The sequence below is a fragment of the Lepisma saccharinum genome, chromosome 25, assembly GCF_977018435.1.
Source record: "Lepisma saccharinum chromosome 25, izLepSacc3.1, whole genome shotgun sequence".
Taxonomy (NCBI): domain Eukaryota; kingdom Metazoa; phylum Arthropoda; class Insecta; order Zygentoma; family Lepismatidae; genus Lepisma; species Lepisma saccharinum.
This window is the reverse complement of record NC_139253.1, coordinates 29,418,279-29,439,723: the sequence shown is the minus strand read 5'-3', so window position 1 is coordinate 29,439,723 and position 21,445 is coordinate 29,418,279. Positions and strand designations below refer to the sequence as shown.

The 21,445-nt window shown below is 36.3% G+C and overlaps 1 protein-coding gene across 3 annotated transcripts in view; it reads right to left on the bottom strand.

Moving 5' to 3' along the window:
- Window positions 1-7,861: 7,861 nt before the first annotated feature.
- LOC145978605 (limbic system-associated membrane protein-like) overlaps window positions 7,862-21,445 on the bottom strand; it is a 97,023-nt gene continuing 83,439 nt past the window's right edge. For 2 of the 3 annotated variants that reach the window (XM_083111325.1, XM_083111327.1), the window contains exons 10-12: window positions 15,088-15,174; window positions 14,386-14,505; window positions 7,862-10,358 (exon numbers count right to left, since the gene is read on the bottom strand). In XM_083111325.1, coding sequence (XP_082967451.1) covers window positions 14,405-14,505; window positions 15,088-15,174 — 188 coding nt within the window. In that variant the 3' untranslated portion in view covers window positions 7,862-10,358; window positions 14,386-14,404. The remainder of the gene's footprint in view (window positions 10,359-14,385; window positions 14,506-15,087; window positions 15,175-21,445) is intronic. The other variant, XM_083111326.1, reaches the window with a different exon arrangement.

Genomic DNA, 21,445 nt, shown 5'->3' with positions numbered 1-21,445 from the left:
AAAATCGTCTTCTGGATACTTCGTGACATAACTTTTTTTCTTTACTTCAGCTGCATCTACAGATTCTGTTGACATTTTCGGCTGATTCATGTGGCAAAATTTATGTATGGAACGAGGATTTCTAAATACGATAAGCCACTCATTAGCAATTGAATAATTCTGTAGCTTTTTCCATACATAACTGGTTTATTAAAATGTATTCCCTGCAGTATTGTAGTGATTATTGTGATTCCTTCTTATTAGTAAAATGAATGTAAAGTTGATATTTCGCATACCATATTGATATTTGAAGATAAGAAGTATATAAAAATTGTAATGAAATAAAAAAAGGGACACTTCTGGAATTTTAATGCAGAGCTAATTAAAACTATATTACACTCTCTAGGTTTATGGCTTCAGCAACAGAAGCCTTCCATCTGTCCCTATTCGGGGCAAGATCAATCCAATCTTTTCGATCCTTGCCGATTTCTTTTAGGTCCATCTCAACGTTATCCCTCCACCCTCGTCTTGGCCTTCCTACTGGTCTCTTACCATCAGGTTTCCCAACAAGAATCCTGTAAACTATTTTTTTTCCTCTGTCATTCGTGTAACATGGCCTGCCCATCTAAGTCTTCTTGATTAAATTATTCTAATAAAAACAATTAAAAAGTCAAAATAATGTATTGTGTTGCCGGTGGAAGTAACGCTAAGATGATGATTTTATTTGTTTACTTAGAGATTATTTTAACCATACCCAGGCCGGGATTTATATACGTATGTGGAGGCCCGGAGCTGCAGTCCTCAAGTTCGACTAAATTCTGATATAATCTTGATCATACCCTGCATAATTTTGAGCCTCCTAAGCCTACTAACTGCTTTTAATCATGGAAGTATTCATTTGATCACAGTTTTTGTTTCAATAGCTCTAGTATTTACTTTCACTTTCTAATGACAAAATTGGCTTTTTATGGGTTGATAATATGTGAATATTTCTAGCATAGATAATATTCACCAGTAAAATATATATGTTATGAACACCAGAATACACTTATTTATCGAATTATTCATATATCTCCAAGTATATGTACTTACTGAATTTGATTGGGTGGGCAATCGGGTGGGCACAGGAAATTTTGGGTGGGCGCTTGCCCACCCGTGCCCACCCCTGGCGCCGTCCCTGCGAGCGTGCATCAGACTGATGCACCAAAAATGACATCAAATTCGGAAAGCTTCATATTGAAACAAATAGAAGTTAAATTCGGAATGCGCACGCATATCCGCGTTTATCAGGAAAAATTCACCGTCGGGCCGGTCATAGACATACTACCATAGAATAGTTAGGGTATAGAAAGGGAACCTACATTTAAACCTCGCTGCGCTTGGAAATTGCAGTTCCGTCGGTGGTCAATAGATGGCGCGGCCGTCTTCTTTTGCTGCTCGCAGTAAATAGGGAGGGAGATTCATTGACCCACTGGAGTTTCCTTCACCACAAAAAGGACGGGGTTGGGTTGTGAAACAGGTTTTCTGAAAACGAAGGTGGAATATAGCCTATTTCGTTTTCTGATTTCATGCAGTTCGTGAATTTACTTAGTGAGGACTTTGCCAGGCAGCTACATAGCCTACCAGGGTGCGAAATCGTTGAAGATTGATATTTTTTTTTTTGGGGGGGAGCAAGAAGATTGTGGTCTACACAGACACACACATACTATACATATATATTATGTATGTGCATGAAAATTGGAGGATAGTAGAATTAAACAGGTTATATTTTTTTCAAATTTTCTACCAAGCAACTGAAGAAAGAGCCTATATGATTAATATTTATAATGTTATTAAATATAAAAGTAAATTAATAAATATGTAAAAATACATTAGTATTAAATACATACGCATATTTTTTTATGTATCAGATATTTATAATTGCCTTCTCGATTGCGCAGTGAATACGTTTTCACCTTGTAATCAAGGAGTCCCGGGTTTGATTCTTGGTGGAGGCACATTGGTTTGGATCCCACTTTAAACTATCGTTTGATTGACTTATTGATTTTTAGTTTTGGTTATTATGTATAGTTTTTCTACCTATCTGTGGGTGATCGCGGCGATAGGGTTGAAATAAAACATTACCTCTTATGCCTTTAGAATTGGTTTGGATGGAAGGGAGGAGGGTGCGTGGTATTCGCATTAATACAAGGTTAGTCGAGCAACTGTGCAGAATAAGGTTGACTAACAATGGCAGTGAGCCTAAAGTATCCAAAGTAAACATATATTGCTTAAATATGTCTGCATTATACAGTGACGCAACTACAGGGAGGGCAGGGGATCATTGCGAGCAATTACCCCTTCAATTTCAAATTTTATACAAATAAAAATTCATTTTTTAAAATTTTCTTGCTTGCTTCACTCGCATTATCTGCTTTTCTTGTTTTCGTCAAGTTCAGAGCTGTAGATAGGGGCGCCGGGAGTCAGCCATTGGCGCCGAATGATCTAAAAAAGTTGTAAAAGAGAGAATGCCATGGCATCCAGTGAAATTAATTGCGCACTATTAAATCAATATTGTTTTCAATTGTAAAAATTGGATCTAAAAATTTTTGAGGTATCTATCTGCATCTTTTCCGGACCTTCTCATCGGACTAAATATGTATGATATAAAGTAATCCCCTCACAAAGTTTCATTATTACTTGCAATGTGATGAATGAAATCCTCAGTGCACTTTCTATCCTCAGCAACGCTTTGTAAAAGAAGCATTTGGGTCTGGCTAAAGTCATCCCTCTAATTACTTCAACCAAATTGCATTTGCAGGATATTGCAAATCAGTGTGAAAACATCAACAGTGATCTACAAAAAATATTCGGACCGAACTGAAGAATATCGGATCTGCAGCACACCTGGTTGCTGGCGAAGATGCTAGGAAAACTTTCTGTGGGATGAAGGAATATGTGGAAAGTATAATTGAAAAAATGGAAAACAGGTTCAACGATCAATCTGTTGATACCATGAGAATCGCAAGTCAATTTGAAACCTTTCAGTCAGTAGTAGACTTTCAAGACACCGAAGTCAAAAGGTTTTGTGCTAATTGTCCCATGCTTAAGGTGCAAGGTGTTCTTGCTGACCTCAAGTCCTACAAATTTTTTGTCAAGTCGATGCTTGATAATGGAATATATGCAGAAGCTGACAATCCATTGTTGAAACTCTTAGAAGCTGACGTGGGATATTGTGAGTTGAAAAAGAACTCTGTGAAGTCCTTCAAACCATTCCCGTAACGACATCTGGCGTAGAAAGGTTTTTCAGTGCTATGAATAGGATACTAACTAGGACAAGAAGTAGAATGCTACCAGGAACTTTAGTGCATTGCATGATAATAAGCATTGAGGGACCTAAGATTCCAACTGATGATTTTCTGGACAAAACAGTAGATTCGCAGGATAAGATTGCTGTAAATTCTTCATGCCATCTTAAGCTTTGCATGATGTGTTCTATTGAGTTTAATAATTGTAATATTTTTCCTGGTTCACCATTGTGGAATTTGTTCTGGATGATTAAATGTAAAAGTAGGTGATAATTTACTATTTACTATTGTAATGCTAATTGACAATATAATATTTGTAAATGTTAGACAACAGACTAATAAAAAGAGACAGAGACAAATAAAGAGAAAAATCTATGTCTTTTCACATTGAATACTAAGTATATTTAGGTTCTCCCTCCCGGTTCTCTGGGATGCCCCCCCCCCCCGAGCAAATTTTCTGAAAGAAACACTGGCAAGAATGTTGACCGTTGCTGCCACCGTGAGGGGTGCCACATTGTCATCGAAGAGGAGGATGCCTGATTTGAGAAGGCGGTTACGAATGTCCACACCGGAAGTCCCATGTACCCATTCATAGCAAACAGCAGCTTGCATTTCATCCTTTGTCCACGATTGCAACACATCTCTGTTCTCTATGCCAACAGGGCATACACTTCTCAACTCTTCCTGTCTTCAACATAGCAGTACACCAGTGGCGTATGCTGAGACCAAGATCAGGGCTATCTCCAAATATAGTAGTGTTTGAATTTTAAATGAAAATGTGTCCGGCAAAAAAGAGGGGGGGGGCTCTTCCTCATTCATTTTGGATTTTATTGTTTACATCGATATCTTGCCATTAAAAACAACAATAGTAGGCAATGGACATAAACTATTTCGTGCTTATTTATAAAGAGGAGCGGTCTATAACATGCAATATGTAGGACCTACATGCGAGTATGAAATAATAATTAACTTCTTACCTTACTTGAAGGTAAACTCCATTCTTCTCTCCTTTTCCGTAATTTTTTTTTGTCACTTTATCGAAGAATGTGTCCTCACATGAATTTCTGATGTTGATTAGAACCCCTTTCTCAATAGACATTATAGCTAAATTGCTAAGCCGCGCTTGTTCCTGTGTTGCTCATTGTGGCCCCTAAATGCACATTCTTGCTTCCCCAGAAATGCTATTGCATCAATTACTCTTCTTATAATAATTCTGTTTTCCTTCAATTTTTCATTATGCTAACTGTCAGCAATCTTCTTTTGCAAATTTAAGGAATGATCAATTCTTTGAGAACCGAATGTCTGTAAGTTACTGAACGCACGTATATGACTAAGTGATTTTTGGTGTTTATCGCAAGCAGTTACCAAATAGTTTAAATTACTAAATCCAGTTGTATTCTAAGGACTTTTGTCGGTAGAAAAAAGCAAACATGCCCAGCAATACAACTTATTAAGTGCACTCGACCCAGTCAACCAAAGATATTTTTTGTAACTGGTCTCGTGAAAACGCCTAATATATACCTTATTTTTGTCTTTCTGCACGACTGTAAGATCCGGAAGAGGTGGAAGAGGCCTGCCTGTCTCTATTATTTGCATCCTATCCTCGTAAGGAAGCCGTAAGAATGTCGTCTTGGAGACAAGTTCGGTGATTAAATCCATTTTCACACGCCCACGGAACAAAAACACAGAACAACACAGCACAACAAAAGGGCCTCGGTCACTGAATTTTTTTAAAAAAATATTTCCATCCATGAACACGATACGCGGGCGACACAAAGAACTCCGATCTCGGACACAACAAGTTTGACAATATATCCCTTCCTTTGGCGGAAACTACCACCGACCCGCGTGGTTGAAAACACGTGCTTGAATGGTTGCTATGACAACATGGATTGTTTATGTTGCCAAACGTATTTCAATGGGATGACTCGGGCCGAAACCCCCACCGCGAGGGCGAAGGTTTTGACATTTTGACAGCGGGGGGAGGTGGGAGGGGGGTTGCTTGAAACAGAAGTAAACAGGATGGCAACATGGCTGACGTCATCAGAATGTCCCATATAGCTGCGACCGGCTGCGACCACAGTCGAATTTCATGGAGAAGCAGAGTGCCACCTTCAGGGGAAAATCACTAAATTTGGCGGATTTATAATGCTTGTATGTGACGAAAATCATGGAACTGGAAGAGAGACGGGCAATGCTCGAAGGGATGGAGAGGGGGGAGGTGATGTAATTTTCATGAGGCATCCCCTAGCTTGAATAATTTGCATTGGCACCCCCGCCTATATTTTTTTTTCCAACGATTTAGCGAATTTCGTATTTCCATTGTTGGCAACACTACAACATCGCCAGGTTGTAGAGAAGTCTTCATTCTCCAGCGCTTGGGGTTGGAAGCCAGCACCAGGGACCACCAAGGTCGTCCCTGCCAGCACAAATACGTCATGGGTTGAAAGGACCGCCTGCTGGTTCAAAGACTTTTCCCTCAGACGAAGAAGCCAGGCGATAAATAAAGACGACCTTACACTAGCGCTTTATCCCGTGGTCGTTACGTGAGAGTGAAGCATCGGTTAAATTTGCTAGTCGATTATTTCCTGTATTTTAATATGGGCTTCGGCGATAGCCTAGGTAGCCTAGAATATACGCGCCTGCAGTACACTGACGCCCTCTGCAAGGAAAAGGTCATGCATTGGGCAACAAAAGAAGGATGATGCCCTTAACTACAACATATTAACAACCCAAAATCTCTATGCTTTCTGGAAATACAGATACAGGAAACTTTTTTCTGACTATCCTCCATAGTAAATATTTCCCAATTTCATTGCACTGAGGTGTTCTGTTTTGATTACAATGTTTCAAGCATACATAAAACTACACAGAATTTACACATTCTAAGATAGTCTCATTTTTACAATATTGCAAAATGTATCTTGTACTCACACAGTTTACCTTTTTTGTATAAATGAGCATTGATATGTTTTATTTTAATTCTACTATATTGAAGTAAAATTTTGTAACATGTAAGTCTGTTTGAATATCATCAATATTATCATGGGGAATGAATAACATTGCTATTTTCCAATGCTATATGCATTTATTCTGACTACATTTTCTAATATTGTGTTCATAACTCTAAGTATAAACTTTACTGAAATAAAATTTCTTACTTCTGTACACATCCTACAACTCACATTGGATTTAGATTTTTTCATTTTTTTTCTTATTTTCCCTTCCACAAGTAATATAATTTATATTCTTTTGTTGACCCTTGGCAAATAACACTAGCCAACAAATTTTAACTTTTTTCTGTAGAAGTCACAGTGATGGGTATTTTTAAATAATTCCAACCTTCTGAATACAAAAAATGGGTAAAAAAATGTTTGTCACGTCACACTTTTTGCCTACAGGGTATCCCAAAAATAACAGTGACACATATATGTGATATTTATTGTGACTCTTGATGTACGTGTAAATGTAGTTTTGAAACAAAATTATGTGTTAAACACAACACCGCTGGTGAAAATTCAGTACATAAAGTTTGTTGTATCAGCATGTACGTGAGGGTCAGGCCTTACCTATCAACTATCAGCCTCACTCCCACCTGCCAAGGTGGGTGATCATCAAACCAGTTGCAGGATGTGTGGTCAGCACGATGAACCCCCAGTTGATGTAGGTTTCCATGACCAGGTTACGGTACTCGTTCATAGCTCGCCAATTTCCTCACTCTGCGTTGTCACCGGTCCCATACACAGGCTGAAATCTCAGGAGAAAAGTGTTACGCTTCCCCTACAAGACTCGAACCTTTGCATGTCCCGTAGTCCAAAGCATGACACCTTAGACTAACTACATTTGTAATAGCAAAAATAATAGCCTGAAAAGGCAGTGTGGAACATTCCACTTGAAGTGTAATGAAAATATTATTTCCCTTTGTTATTGTGACTTTAAAAACACCCTGTATGAAGAGAAACTATTAGGTAACATTTGGGTTTTTTCCAGCTATAAGAGTTATGTTATTGCATAATATATTCTTCTCCAAATATTGTGAGGTGTGAAAAATATATGTACTTTTACAACCTCATTTATATTATTATTTTCACTTTCTAATCACACCTTACAAGGGAAACTGACCATGCTGATACAACAAACTTTATATGCTGAATTTTCACTAGCGGCTGTGCGTTTAGCACAGAATTTTGTTTGAAAACTAAATTTCCATGTACAATAAGAGTCACAATAAATATCGCATATATGGGTCAATGTTATTCTTGGGACACACTGTATACAAAAAGTGTGACATGACACACATTTTTTGACCTGATTTTTGGATTCAGTGGGTTGGAATTGTTTAAGTATCCATCAGTGCAACTTCTATGAAAAGTGTGTTGGCTAGTGTAATTTAACAAGAAAGGAAACTAACAAAGGTAGCAGATTTTCAACATAAGTATTACTTGAAACACAAACACATCAAATCTTTCCTATGTAAATGAAATAAGGATAAGAGGTTTTATTTCACTGATGAAAATAGTAATCTGGCACTCAACTTTGTTTGATTGTTTATTTTGGATTTACAATAATAGTAACACAGATTGTAGTAAGCATCTCTGATGACTAGGTTATCTTCACAATGGAATATTTTCTGCAAGGAGTCTGAAGACAAAGTTAATAGCTTTTAAAAAATCATTACAACATCAAGTATTAGTTACAAATGCATAATTTGGCATTTCATTGAAGTGTGTACATAAAAATTATGACAAGTAATTCCCTAGCATTTGTTTTTACATGTTTAGCATTCAGTAATAGGCTACATATCTTAGAAATATATAACATATGACAATGAGATATTTATATACATAATGTTTTGATGAAAGAGTTTTTCTAAAAATAATTAGGAAATCTTCATTTACTATAATAGTTATAGTTCTAGCACTAGTAACACTAGTGATCCCATGTAAGAATCATCGATGGGCTATAATCCATATTAAAATGTTAACATGGGACTCTTTGTTTATTATTATAGAACATTAAAAAATATATACATCTTAAAAATTATATCAATCCATTAGAAAAATGCACTCTTTGTCACATGATTATCGAATAAATTCAGTTTAAGAATTTCTACTTTCAAAAAGAAAGAAATACATTAAATTTGCCCTAACATAATTTTGAAATGATAGTATTATTTTTTATCTTCTAAATCCAGCTAGTTTGAGAAAGCAGCTCTTCTTTTTCTTCAAGTCAACCAATTAATTCTTACCAGTTCTGTAATGGATTTGTGGTTATCTTACCAAAAAAAGAAAGCAAAATGGGGACACAGTGAAAATGTTGCTCAATGCTCGAGTCTGTCATAAGTTTGATCAGGCCAGCGGTAAAAAGAAATCTGTTCACCTGAAACAAAGAGAAGAGGCGACCCCTTGAAAGGTACCAATAGAACATACAGAGGGTGAAAAATAGACAATGAAGCCCAATCAAGATTTCATGATAATAAAGTTTATTGTGTTTGTAGCCAGTGGTGGACTAAAGACTATCTGGTGGAGGTGGATTTAGTTAGACATTTTAGATATCTCAAAGGGAAAATCACTTAATTTTAGACATCAGTGTAGGTGCTATTTTATTATTATTATTATTATTATTATTAAGTTGGAGGGGCGATCCCTTGATTTCAGAAGTCAAGAAGGTCACTTGTTTCACCCCCTTAATTCGACCAATGTTTTTTGCTTGTGTTGTTCATGAATGCAGCGAGAACAAAATTATATACAGAAACAAATCAATCAATGGATATCTCATTCGATGTTAACAACCATAACATTTGTAAATTCTACACATTTTGCTATTATTCTTAATTTGTTTTTATGTTTATCCAAAATATTTAACGTAACATATATTTATTGTAATTTCTCTTATAATTTGAACATGCTCTTTTATAAATACCCAGAAAAATAGTACTAGGATGGTGGCAAAATTAATAGAACTACAAATAAAACAGTTTCACGGAAAAAGTGTGTACTATTTTCTTGGTATTTATCTACTACTGCGTCTCTCATTTCCCTATTATGAATGCTCTTTTAGTTTCTAGGTCAATATAACATACACAAATGCAAAAGTTGAAATACCACAAATGAATAAGGGATTAACAAGGTTAGTGAAAAAAACACGGATGGAAAATATATGTTGCCACACCTAACACCAGCACTTCTCTTCAGAGTAAGTAACTAGTTCATTAAAGTTTACACTAACCAGCACTCTACTGTAGAGAATAAGAGGTGAAATCATATCGTTAAAAAAAATTCTCAACAAACTTTTACACAGGGTAAGAATCAGTACTCAAAATTAACAGTAAACAGAAATTAAAAAAGTAAAAACTAATGCTTATTTATTTATTACAACCATTATCTAAAATATTCTGTAATTTATATTTTTAATTGAATTTGTAAAGGGACCCTTTTACTGTTCCTGTGTATCCCTTCACTGTTTTTTTTAAAGAATTCACACTTTGTTAGTAGATATAAATTTTTTTATAAAAATGCACACAATGCTGATTAATATTATTACTATAAATACATTACTTACAAGTTACATGTTTTCTTTTGACATAGGCAGTTGATAACTTGATGTAGCTAACAACAAGACATAGTTTTTAATTAGTTTTCATTGTTGCATAGTGAAAGTCATGAATTTGCTTTGTTGCACTGATATATCTGTTCAGATTCAGTCCTTTTGTCCTTAATATATATGAACTTTTATTTCATGTCTAAGGATATGAGCTAACTATGCATTGATATATATTCAGTTCAAGATGTGGGTACTTCTCACTATGCTGTAGTGCTCGCATTGAAAAAGAAATGTCCTGAAATATGGCTATGCTCTTCCTCACTCCCATTTTGGGATTAAAATTTTTAAACAATGATCACAAAATAATAATAATTATTGCCAATATTTCTGTTGACCCATTTGGTATTGAAATAAACAATTTTATGCAGATATCCTAGAAAAATATGCTCCTGATACAGCAGTAAGAAGAACGTTGGACTATAATTTAACTTCCTTGACTTTGAAACTTTTTTGAAGTCCTACATTTTTGTTAGTTTCTTTCTTGAAGACCTAGAATAAAAAAAAGTACAGTTAAATTTCATGAGAAATATCACAATTTATTTTAAGAAAATATACTGCATATCATTTTGTTGTTTGGAACACTTCTAGTTAGTACATGCCAATGGTAGGAAATTAAATGCCCACAATGTATTCAAGCATCTCTCAATCAATTCCAAAGAAATAGAAAATACCAAAGCCTCACTAGTCTGCAAAATTCAGTCGAGCCTCTCCTCATTGATTCAAAGGCAATACTTATAGATATTTCCTTTTACACATATTTTAAAAAATATTGTTAAAATCAAATGTCATAACAATTTCTTAAAAATGTAGCAACTTAGAACTCCTATGAACTGGGAAGACATTTATCAGAAAAGTTCTCATAAAAATTCGTGGGATAGAAGTTAATCAAGGCAGAATCATGTTGTCGATTATTCACCCCTGTTTTGGGAGAGCAGGAGAAGGCTGAACAAAAACATCCAAGTCATAGTCTTTGTTGCATGTGGAGATATTTAGCAGGTGAAACTAGTGTTTTGGCGACTGCACTTGTTCTCAATGGTCATAGGGCAGAACACTCAATCAGCTTCCGATTTGACTAGGTCTCAAGTTACACACTAGTGTCCAAAAGAAGAGGAAATATTTTATTAATGAAGTGTCAGAATTGAATAAAACCGTAAAAATTTATCAAAATGTTATCTTCTACACAATAGAGTAAAATACATGAAATTAGCAGTCGTTTTTTAGTGCAAAGGCATGCAAAAAAATAACAAAATTTAAAAAAAGAGAGAGAGAGAGAGATTACTACAGCGTGTGGTTACCATTAATAGCCACACATGCATCACAACGATGTGGCATGCTCTATATGAGGTGATTTAATATCTCGGTGGGTAGAGTGCATGTCAAATCTCCTGCATATGGTGATAGCCAATAGCAGCGCACTGCAGCGGTGCCATGTCGAAATATCACACGGAAAAGAGACTGCGTGGTTGAGTGAAATGCCTTGTCACGGAGAGCAAGGAAAATTAGATAATATAACATATATTAAACTTAATGGGAGAAAAGATCATACTTGATAATGCCAGAGGGACTGCCAGGGGTTCCTCGTCACTCCAACAACTGCCGTCATTGTCCTCATCGTCACTGAGTGCACTACTTTCGCCCTCTGTGTCGTCCTTTAAATTTATTATAATTGGGTCCAAAATTTCGCCCCGATCTATCTCCCTTACAAAATAGTTTTCCTGTAATTGTTGTGCATGTTTAACACAAACGGCCCATTGTTCTTGTGTTACATTGTCAAGTTCTTCGAACAACACATTTTAATGTGTGGTTCTGTTTTACCCATGTCTCGTCAAGGTAAAAGATTGGTTTCGAATCACCAGACACTCGAATTTCGTGCATTGTACGAAGGAATTTTACCCTTGACTTAACAATGTCACTTCTCTCCTTCAGAAATTTACGACCATCGTTGGTTTTCCTGTACTTGAAGCCTAATTGTTTCAATATCCTCAAGGTGGAAGTTGTAGAGCCTTTGTAAGATATTTTATCCCGTAAAGAGTACATTATCATTTTGGCAGTAGGGAATTCGCCACGATCGTAAAATTCAAAGACGCTTCTATGAACTACGTCTTTTTCAAAGTCATCTAAGTTTGTCTTTCTTTTCGGTACGTTAATGTGCTTTCTATGTGATTGAAACATTGGGGCAGACCCCGATCCACATTGTTTTGCCCCCGAACATATACGAGAAACGGTAGCTTGATTCACGCCACATGCTTGAGCTGTTAGAGCCTGGCACATCTTACGTTATACAAATATGTTTATAATAACATTGCTTCTACAGAGAGAACGGTATAAGCTACAATCACGCTTGTTTTTCGTACATAGTCGCAAATTCAATATCTTTCCATCTGTTGAACTACTGACACTTGAAATAATCTATTTATATCCGAGCCCCAGGTACACGATTTAGTAGCGAGGTGAAACAGGTTCTGAACTAGGCAATGCCGCACGTCTGTGATTCGCTGGTGCTGTTCAGCCGTTCAAGGCCATATGCAGGAGATTAGACGCGCACTCTAGCTGGTTCCATTCCTCATGAAGAGTGGTGAGGAGCTCTGGAATTGTCCTTGGTGGAGGCTGGCTGGCTGCAACTCATCTTCCTAATGCATCCCAGGCATGCTGTATAGGGTTCATGTCTGGAGACCTCGTTGGCCAATGCATGCAGTGGATTTCTTCACCTTCAAGAAAGTCATCCATCAGGTTGGCTCGATTTACATGTGCATTATCGTCCATGAAGATGAAGTCTAGGCCAACTGTGCCTGTGAAAAGTCATACATATTGGAGTCGTATCTGTGCCTGTAGGCAGTAACAATACTTCCAGTGAAAATGTGCAGCTCTACGCCCATTGAACATGATGCCTGCCCACACCAGTATTCTACCACCACCAAACTGATCCCTTTCAGCAAAGTTCCTGGGATTAAATCGTGTTCGAGGTTCTCTCTAGCTGAATGTGCGATGGGAATCATTTTGTAAACAGACTCATCTGTGAAGAGCACATCGCTCCATTCATTCAGGGTCCAATTTCGATGCTGCTGACTCCACTGTAAATGGACTCTTCTGTGCAATGGATAAGCAGGATACACACTGCTGGACATCTGACATAGAAACCAGCTGTCCTGAGTCTCCGGTACACAATTTGCTGAAAATCTCTAACTTTTTAGATGACTGCAAACTCTGAGGACAGTTGTCTTGCAGGTATTGTCCGGTTTCATCATGCAGTTAAGGCAGATATCGGTTGTTGTTACTCATAGACAATCTTGTACTGGCCTACGATGAACATCTCCTGAAAATCAAAGCCTGAAAATGACACTTTGTGGCACATTCAACGATGCTGAGACTTCAGTCTGTGTTTCGCCTGCTTTCAGGCATCTGATGATTCTTGCTGCTCAAAAAGGGTACAACTGACATCTTTGTGCCATGTTTTTGCTGTACAGTGCACACTTTACCAAGAGATTGTCCTCCAATAACAATGAGAGTTTGATACAGAATAAATCACTGTTGAACTGATGCACTGTGTTTTGTTTACCTTTCAATCACAGGCCTATTTGATGATGGCAGTACTTTTGCCTGTGTAAGGCAAGTTACACTCTTTGACAAATATTTAAGATGAACTCCCAGGTTCGATTCCCGGTAGAGGCACATAGTGTTTCGGATCCCACTTTAAACTGTAGGTCTAGTCCTGATTATCCTTACTGTGCATAAAGTGGACTTAAATACCAAATCAATCAATCAATGATCATGCAACACTTCCCATTCCATTTTTCTAGTTTTCTTTATATATTTAAATTTTGGACACTCCATAAACCAGGAACCTTAAGTCTTTCAACTGGATAGTTGGTTCTATGTATCAGGTAAAATGGTTGAACTGATTGCCCTTGTCTAAGTATCAGCCTTTCACTGTGAGCTAAAGTGGCATAAAAGTTTAGTAAAGTAAACTAAATCAATCAATCAATCAATTACGTATCAGCCCACACAAACTCAATGATTCAGTCACTCATTTCATTCAGTATTGACATGTTGATTTTTGATTGACTTATTTTATTATACTTTCTTCTTCTGCTACAATTGGCTAATTGTGAAGATGAGGGTGAAAACAGAGGATTATCCTGACTGTGCGTTCAGATGGCAGGGCCTCGTTACAACAGTGCAGTCCAGGTTGTACTACGTGCAAGAGAGGTATTGACATGTACTGTCACATTCTTTGTATCGAGTATTCCTAAAATATCCTCTTGGGGACTGATTTTCTAATAACCAATGCCGTGAATGATTTCACTGTCTATGTAAGATTGCAAAGAGAGAAGCTCTATGTGAATTGCAAGTGGATTAATACATAATATCTTGCATCATTTTTAAGATAAATTCACTTCACATAAAATGGAAAATTTTTAGGTTCTTCTTCATATTCTGGTTCTAGTTCATATATTGCTATGGTGACATCTCTGGTCTGATATTTATAAACATTGTGTAGTACATTCGTCAGACTTACCTTGAACACTTGCAGAACATCAGATCTTTGCAACAAGCATCAGAAATGCAATTATTAGTGATAGTGACATCTCTTGTATCGTAGATTGATTTACTGCCTCATATACAGCAGCCACTTCAGCTGTAATTAGGTAAAGTTACACATTAACTAGGGTATAACATGATTATTATAACAAAATAGTATATATTTGGAGCATATATTTAAACATAGTGCAGTAATACAAAACACTATTATACACAATATACTCATGTAAGCATTATTACTGTAGATTTACTTCAGTTTTCATCTCAAAAGAAACATAAATGTTCCAAAATATAGGGCAAAATCATCATCCTAATTGATTTTACTAAATTTCTGGAACTTTTCATTATTTTTTCCATTATTCTTTAAATTTTCAGTGTTACAGAGTTGTGATATTTTTATTTTATAACAATGTAAAACCTCTGTAGCATAGTAGTTAGCACAATGGTATCACACTATGTTAACCTAGGGGATTATTTCATCAACTCATCATCTAACTTCAAGAAATAGAAGGAAATAGGATAAAATATAAATGAAGATTTTAAATGTAAAATAATATATTGATATTTCTTGATCTAATTTTGTCTCAAAATATATAGTATTATTAATGAAACAATTATAAACATTTTAAATAAGAAGTAAGAAAAAGGAAAACAAATTAATGTTTAAAAAATAATTTACCTGGTGTAATAATTTCTTCTATTTCTTCTTCTTGCACAATAGTTACTGGTGGTTCTTCTAAATCTATAATAGGAATTCCCATAAATTCTAATGAAAGACAAAAAATAAAATAGTTCAGTCAGAAATTGGAAACCCATGCATAATTTGAAGGGAACTTTTCTTTATAACTGAAACTATTGACCACCATCTTGAAAAATTGTACCTATTCTGGTTAATTAAATTTTAAATGAGTGTCTCATGAAATTGTTAATACATAAGTTGCACTACAATTTGGCAGTGAAAACTCTGAAATGTAGTTTGTGGTTTAGGATAGGCAGGGGGTGAAACAAAAGGGGATAGACACCAAACTTGAGACTTTGAAATAGTTGTGTGAGAACCAGAGGGACTTTACACCAATTTATCAAATTTACAGGAGAGAGGAAGTAATGTATGCTTAGTGAATATGTCTAAGATACATGACTCCACCTTACTGGCTTAAGGATTAGAAGTAGAGATATGTCGATCCGACTCCAGAGGAGATTTTGTAAACAAAACTGAAAACTACATTTTTGAAGTTATGTTCCTCTGATCCATATAGTCTCTGGTTGAATGGGAGAATTGGTACCAAAAAGAACATGTCACCTAAACATTGTCATACAATATGAGGTGTGGCTAGAAAAAAAACCAGACTGTTGCTACAAAATCTTTTATTCATTATTTTGTACAATACAAACATTATCCCCTTCAAAGTACTCGCCTGCACTATCAATACACCACTCTATATGAATCTTCCATTGCTGGAAGCAGTACTGGAAAGCATTCTCTGAAATCATGTTCCTGACTTCAGTCGCTTTTGTTTTCACAGGTTCTATGGTCGTAAATCTGGTTCCTTTCAGTGCTGATTTAACCTTTGGGAATAATAAAAAAAGTTGCACGGAGCGAGATCCAGTGAATAGGGTAGATCTTCTAACACTGGGATCCCATGCTTGGCCAAAAAAGCCTTGACTGACAATGCCCTGTGGGCAGGAGCATTGTCCTGATGAAGAATCCATGACTTGCTTTTCCACAAATCAGGTCATAGTCTTCTTATTCGCTCACGAAGGGTCATCAGCACCATAATATAATAATGTTGGTTGACAGTTTAACCTTCGGGTACCCAATTAATGTAGACAATCCAACGGATGTCGAAAGAAACAATCATCATTGCTTTGAATTTTGATTTGCTCATTCGAGCTTTCTTTTGTCGTGGCAAACTCGGGCTCTTTCAATGCATTGATTGGCTCTTGGTTTCAGGATTGTAGGTAAAAAAACACGATTTGTCACAGGTTATCACTCTCTCTAAGAATGTAGGGTCTGTTTCAATGTTTGTTAAAATGTCACCACAAATGTTCACTCGAGTGTCCTTTTGTTCCACTGTGAGGTGTCATGGCACCATTTTCGAACACATTTTGTTCATGTTGAAATGTTTGTCTAAAATCTGATGAACACTTTCTTTGTCAATTTTTGTGAATTCAGCAATAGCTCAAATACTCAAGCGACCATCTTTTTGAATCAAGTCACCAACATTTACAATGTTTGATTCTGTTTTTGATGTGTAAGGCTGTCCAGGACGCGAGTCATCTGCGATCACTTCTCGTCCCTCCTTAAACCTTTGAAATGACTCAAACACTTGTGTGCATGATAAACATTCCTCTCCGTACACTTCCTTTAACAAACCAATAGTTTCTGTGGCGGATTTTCTGAGTCTCATAAGAAACTTCACATTAATACGCTGTTCCACATTCACACTTAACATTTTTTCGACGGAGCATAGATGTATGGTTCACTTCATCCACAGGCTACAGCGGAACTGAGCGCCACGCACCCTGGGCAATCACAATGTCGACAGACAGGATATCACGTTTGTTATACATATTTGATTTGAATAATATGGATTTCAGTTTTAAAATCCGACTGTTGTTAGGCTTGCTCCCAGTTGAAAGATGTTTAAGGACTATTTCTATCATACCCATATAATCATAGGTCAGTGGATAAATAAAGACCAGGCTTCCCGATGACTTCAAATCAAATCTTCATGGATAAATAAAGATGATTATGATCTTGATTACTACCACATTTCCCTGGGGATCGGCTTTATAGAGGCTTATGACATTTTGTGCAGAGGTGCTTGTGCTTAGAAAACAAAGTTGATGTGAGTCTCATTCTTCCAAAGCTCTCTTCACTCCTTGAACTAGTCCCACTCCTCCCTCAAACTGCACACTCTTCTTAAAATATTTCATGTAAAACCATAGGGTAAATGTCCTAAAGTTCCTGTGGGTTTTGTTCCTTATGCTCTGAATGCATAGTCCAGAGAAACTTTTCAAGAATGGAAATCTTTAACCCCTCAAGCCGGTTCGACGTACACGTGTACGGACCCTAATAGTGCTTCTAGAGGCAGTTCGACGTACGCGTATACGTCCCGTGTAGTAGTGACGAAATGATGCATATTCTGCCATCTGTTGTTTTCCCATATGAATGAAAATGCATGTAACTCAAGAGTAGACTGCAATGTTCTGCTGTCTGTTGGTTTGCTTCCAAATACATGAAATTATATGCGATTGCATCACTTTATTACGTAAAAAAAACAGCTGAGAAATGGCATCGAACGAGTGGGTAAAGGTCATCGAAGCGGACGAAATTGGTGCATTTTTAGAGGAAAGTTACAGTGAAGGTTCAATTTATTCATTTCTATCTACAAGTGAAAGTGAAGTAAACTATGCAGAAACTATGCAGAACAGGAAGTAGATAGTGTCAATGATAGTGAAAGCGAATTAGATGGCATTACATCCTCACCTGTTACGTCATCGAATGTAACCTGGAACTGGAAAGAAGTTGACGACTCTTTCAAAGCAAATAAACTTGCGTTTTGTGGATTGTGCGGTTACCAACAAAAAGGAGTCAATAATGTTCTTGATGCCTTTTTGTTGTTTTTTGACAAACAAGTTGTACAACTCATTGTCGGAGAAACTTACTTATATGCCGACACTTGTATTCAACATTGCACATTGAAACCACGTTCATGAATGCGCAAATGGCAACCAGTTACCGTGGAAGAAATATATCTTGTTCTGGGAATATTTATGCTTATGCGTATAGTTCAAAAGTGTTGATTGGGGTTCAGATAGTGAAGTAGGACTGTGTTTCGAAGCATATTTTAAATTGTACCACACAACGTTGGACTTCTAAACTAACAAGAACACAAGACAGAAGGAGTACTTTGTAAACGCAACATGTATTTTTTTTATTATTATTTTTGTTATTATAGTATAAATGTCATCATTTATACAGCTTTGTATAGTGTGAAGTTTCGTTTACAAGTCCTGAAAATTTCATTGTAATTGAGCAAATGGCTTTTAAGATATGTTCAATTTTATGACATTATGCGAAAATTGCTGTTTTGGTGATTTAAAATTACCGCCTCTCGCATCGGCTGATGGGTATTTAACTCCCGGCTTGAAGGGTTAAAGCCCCTCAGAAATATATATTGATGGAATACAATACTACAGTAATATTTGCAGCTGACTAGATATTGCTGGCAGCAAGTGAAAGTTATCAACAAAGATCTGTTTTCAAACTTGAATCAATTCTTACAAATTATAACATGAAAGTTTCAGAGGATAAAACAAAGTCAATTGCAATAAAAACTTCCTAGAGTGAAAATAAATTCAAATTAGATACCATAACATATTTTCAAAACTGGCTCTTCTATATGGTAGGGAATGTTTGACTCTTCGTCAACATGATAAAACTAGAATAAATTGTTCACAAATGAGATTTTTGAGGACTTTAAGTGGAGTAACCTTAAGAGACAAAATTAAGAGTGAAGAAATCTGAAATATATGGAAATTCGAAGCAATGGTGGAATTGGTTTTCAATTTGCCATCTTGAAACTTGTTGGTCGATTTGACTCGAATGCAATACTAAAGCATTACTATAAGTGTCGATCAGCTATTAAATTTTCAAATCAAAATATGCATCTAAATTGAAGGCAGTTAGGGATCATATTAGTGACTACTGAGCACAATTTGAGTCCAAACAAATGTGACATGTTGTGTCTCCTATTCAAAAGCATTGATCAACTTTGAAGTTTTCCTTTCCATCAGAAGGGGTAGCTTTAAGTATTGTGACAGCAGTTATGAAACAAAATTTGGATATGTATCATACATCCATTTAAAGATGAGATTTCGGAGAATACAGGGGTTTATCCAGGAATTTACCTGGGGTGGGGGTTGTTGGAAACTTTTGGGGGGTGTAAGTTTCGGGATATTAAGTGCATGTTTGGACCATTTTAAAAATGATAGCCATGATCCAATTTGTGCAGATATGGTTCCAGAGGCATTCCGTTCCCTTCATGAATATAGACATTGGCGCAACCTACACCAAATTCTGGGCCTCATATCATGTCTCAAGTGCCTCTCGTTCCTCTACAATATTTTTTTCATAATTGTATGAAAGAAGGCTTATTAATAAAAAATCGTTCTTTGACAAAAGGTTCCCAATGTGCATTTGGAATTATTTATTTCTCTCTTTTATTGTGTAATTTTGTACAATATGTTCGAAATTCAGTACCTCTAGTCCAAGTTTGACAGAATACATCAAGTTGATAATATGGCACTAAATAGAAGAACTATTTTGAAGTAGTAGTAATAAGTACAGATTTAATATGATTCTTAAATAAATGATGGTACTGCGAGCAAGAAAATTTGTAGAACTATTTCTTTGCAAACTGATAATGCATATTATTAATTAAACAGAGCATAAATACTTTCATTTTACAGTATCCTGCTTTGTTTACTCTGTACAATCATTTTTCTTTTTGCTCATTCGGTGTCCTCTTTACCTCATTACATGACCCCTGCCCCGTGCTGTTCTAACTTTTAGCTAGAGTGTGGGCATATATATAATTCTAAAAGTTCTATGTTGTGAGTGAGCTCCAAACTATTTTGAAGTAGTAGTAATAAGTACAGATTTAATATGATTCTTAAATAAATGATGGTACTGCGAGCAAGAAAATTTGTAGAACTATTTCTTTGCAAACTGATAATGCATATTATTAATTAAACAGAGCATAAATACTTTCATTTTACAGTATCCTGCTTTGTTTACTCTGTACAATCATTTTTCTTTTTGCTCATTCGGTGTCCTCTTTACCTCATTACATGACCCCTGCCCCGTGCTGTTCTAACTTTTAGCTAGAGTGTGGGCATATATATAATTCTAAAAGTTCTATGTTGTGAGTGAGCTCCAAATTCGTTTGGTGTTTTCAAATCTCTGTCTAAACAAAGATTCACAAACTGAAATTACGAAAGGAAACTCTTGTTATATTTAGAGCATGGCCATGAAGACTTTACAATAAAGTGAGAAGTTGGGAAGAACGTTGAGGGTATATAGGGCAAGTGACTGATGTTTTAATTACAGCAAATGCCTTAAAATTAGATTCCTTGATGGGTAATATTCACAGCAGATAGATACCTGGTATCGCTTTTGAACGATATCGGTCAAGGAATTTCCTATTGGAGTCTTATACTTCAGCAAAACTTTGGAAAATGTGCTGGGCGCTGTTGAGAGTCTATCTTCCAAATACTGAATGAGAGATTCTGGGGAATAAGGGGTCATGTGCCTCTTTGCCTTAAAAGAAAACAAAATAACATGTGCAAATAAACACATGGTATGTTCGCTGCAGCGCTTGAAGTGGATTATGTTAGCTTGGGGGATGTTTGGTCATGACTTGGAATTAACTGTGGCGATGCTCCTGTGGTTTAACATGGTGACAATGAGACAGTTGGAAGGATGCTTTGCGAAAATGTTGTTAGCTGGGGGAATACCACCTCCTCAATTTGAGCACTGGTTACGTGGTTAGCTATATAGCACTACATCTTGAGCAAGAAAAAATAAAACGACAAAAAATAAGTTTTAAATACAACTTTATGCACATATTCTTAATGGAACTTGGTCTGTCGCAAAAAGGTGAAAAATAAGTGGAATGTGAGCTTTCACTTATTGAAATGTAGACGATTTAACGTGCTAATAATATGCAGATGATGGTGTGAAAAATGTTGTGACTGTCAACCTAGAGACATTTTTGTCTAGTATGCACTTGCTACAGAAATGCGCCATTCCCAAACACATTTCGCCTTCCGTAAACACAATATCCCTAATTTGTTCCCATGCAAATTAAAATAGAATATTGCTTTGGCAATATTTTGGTTGGTGAAACGCAACATTTGGTGCCCCTAGACCAGAATTCGAACCCAAGATCCCTGGTGCCATCGCACACTGTGATCATCACTCTGCCATGGAGAAAGGCACACTCATGTCCATACCCGAATTCGAATCCGGA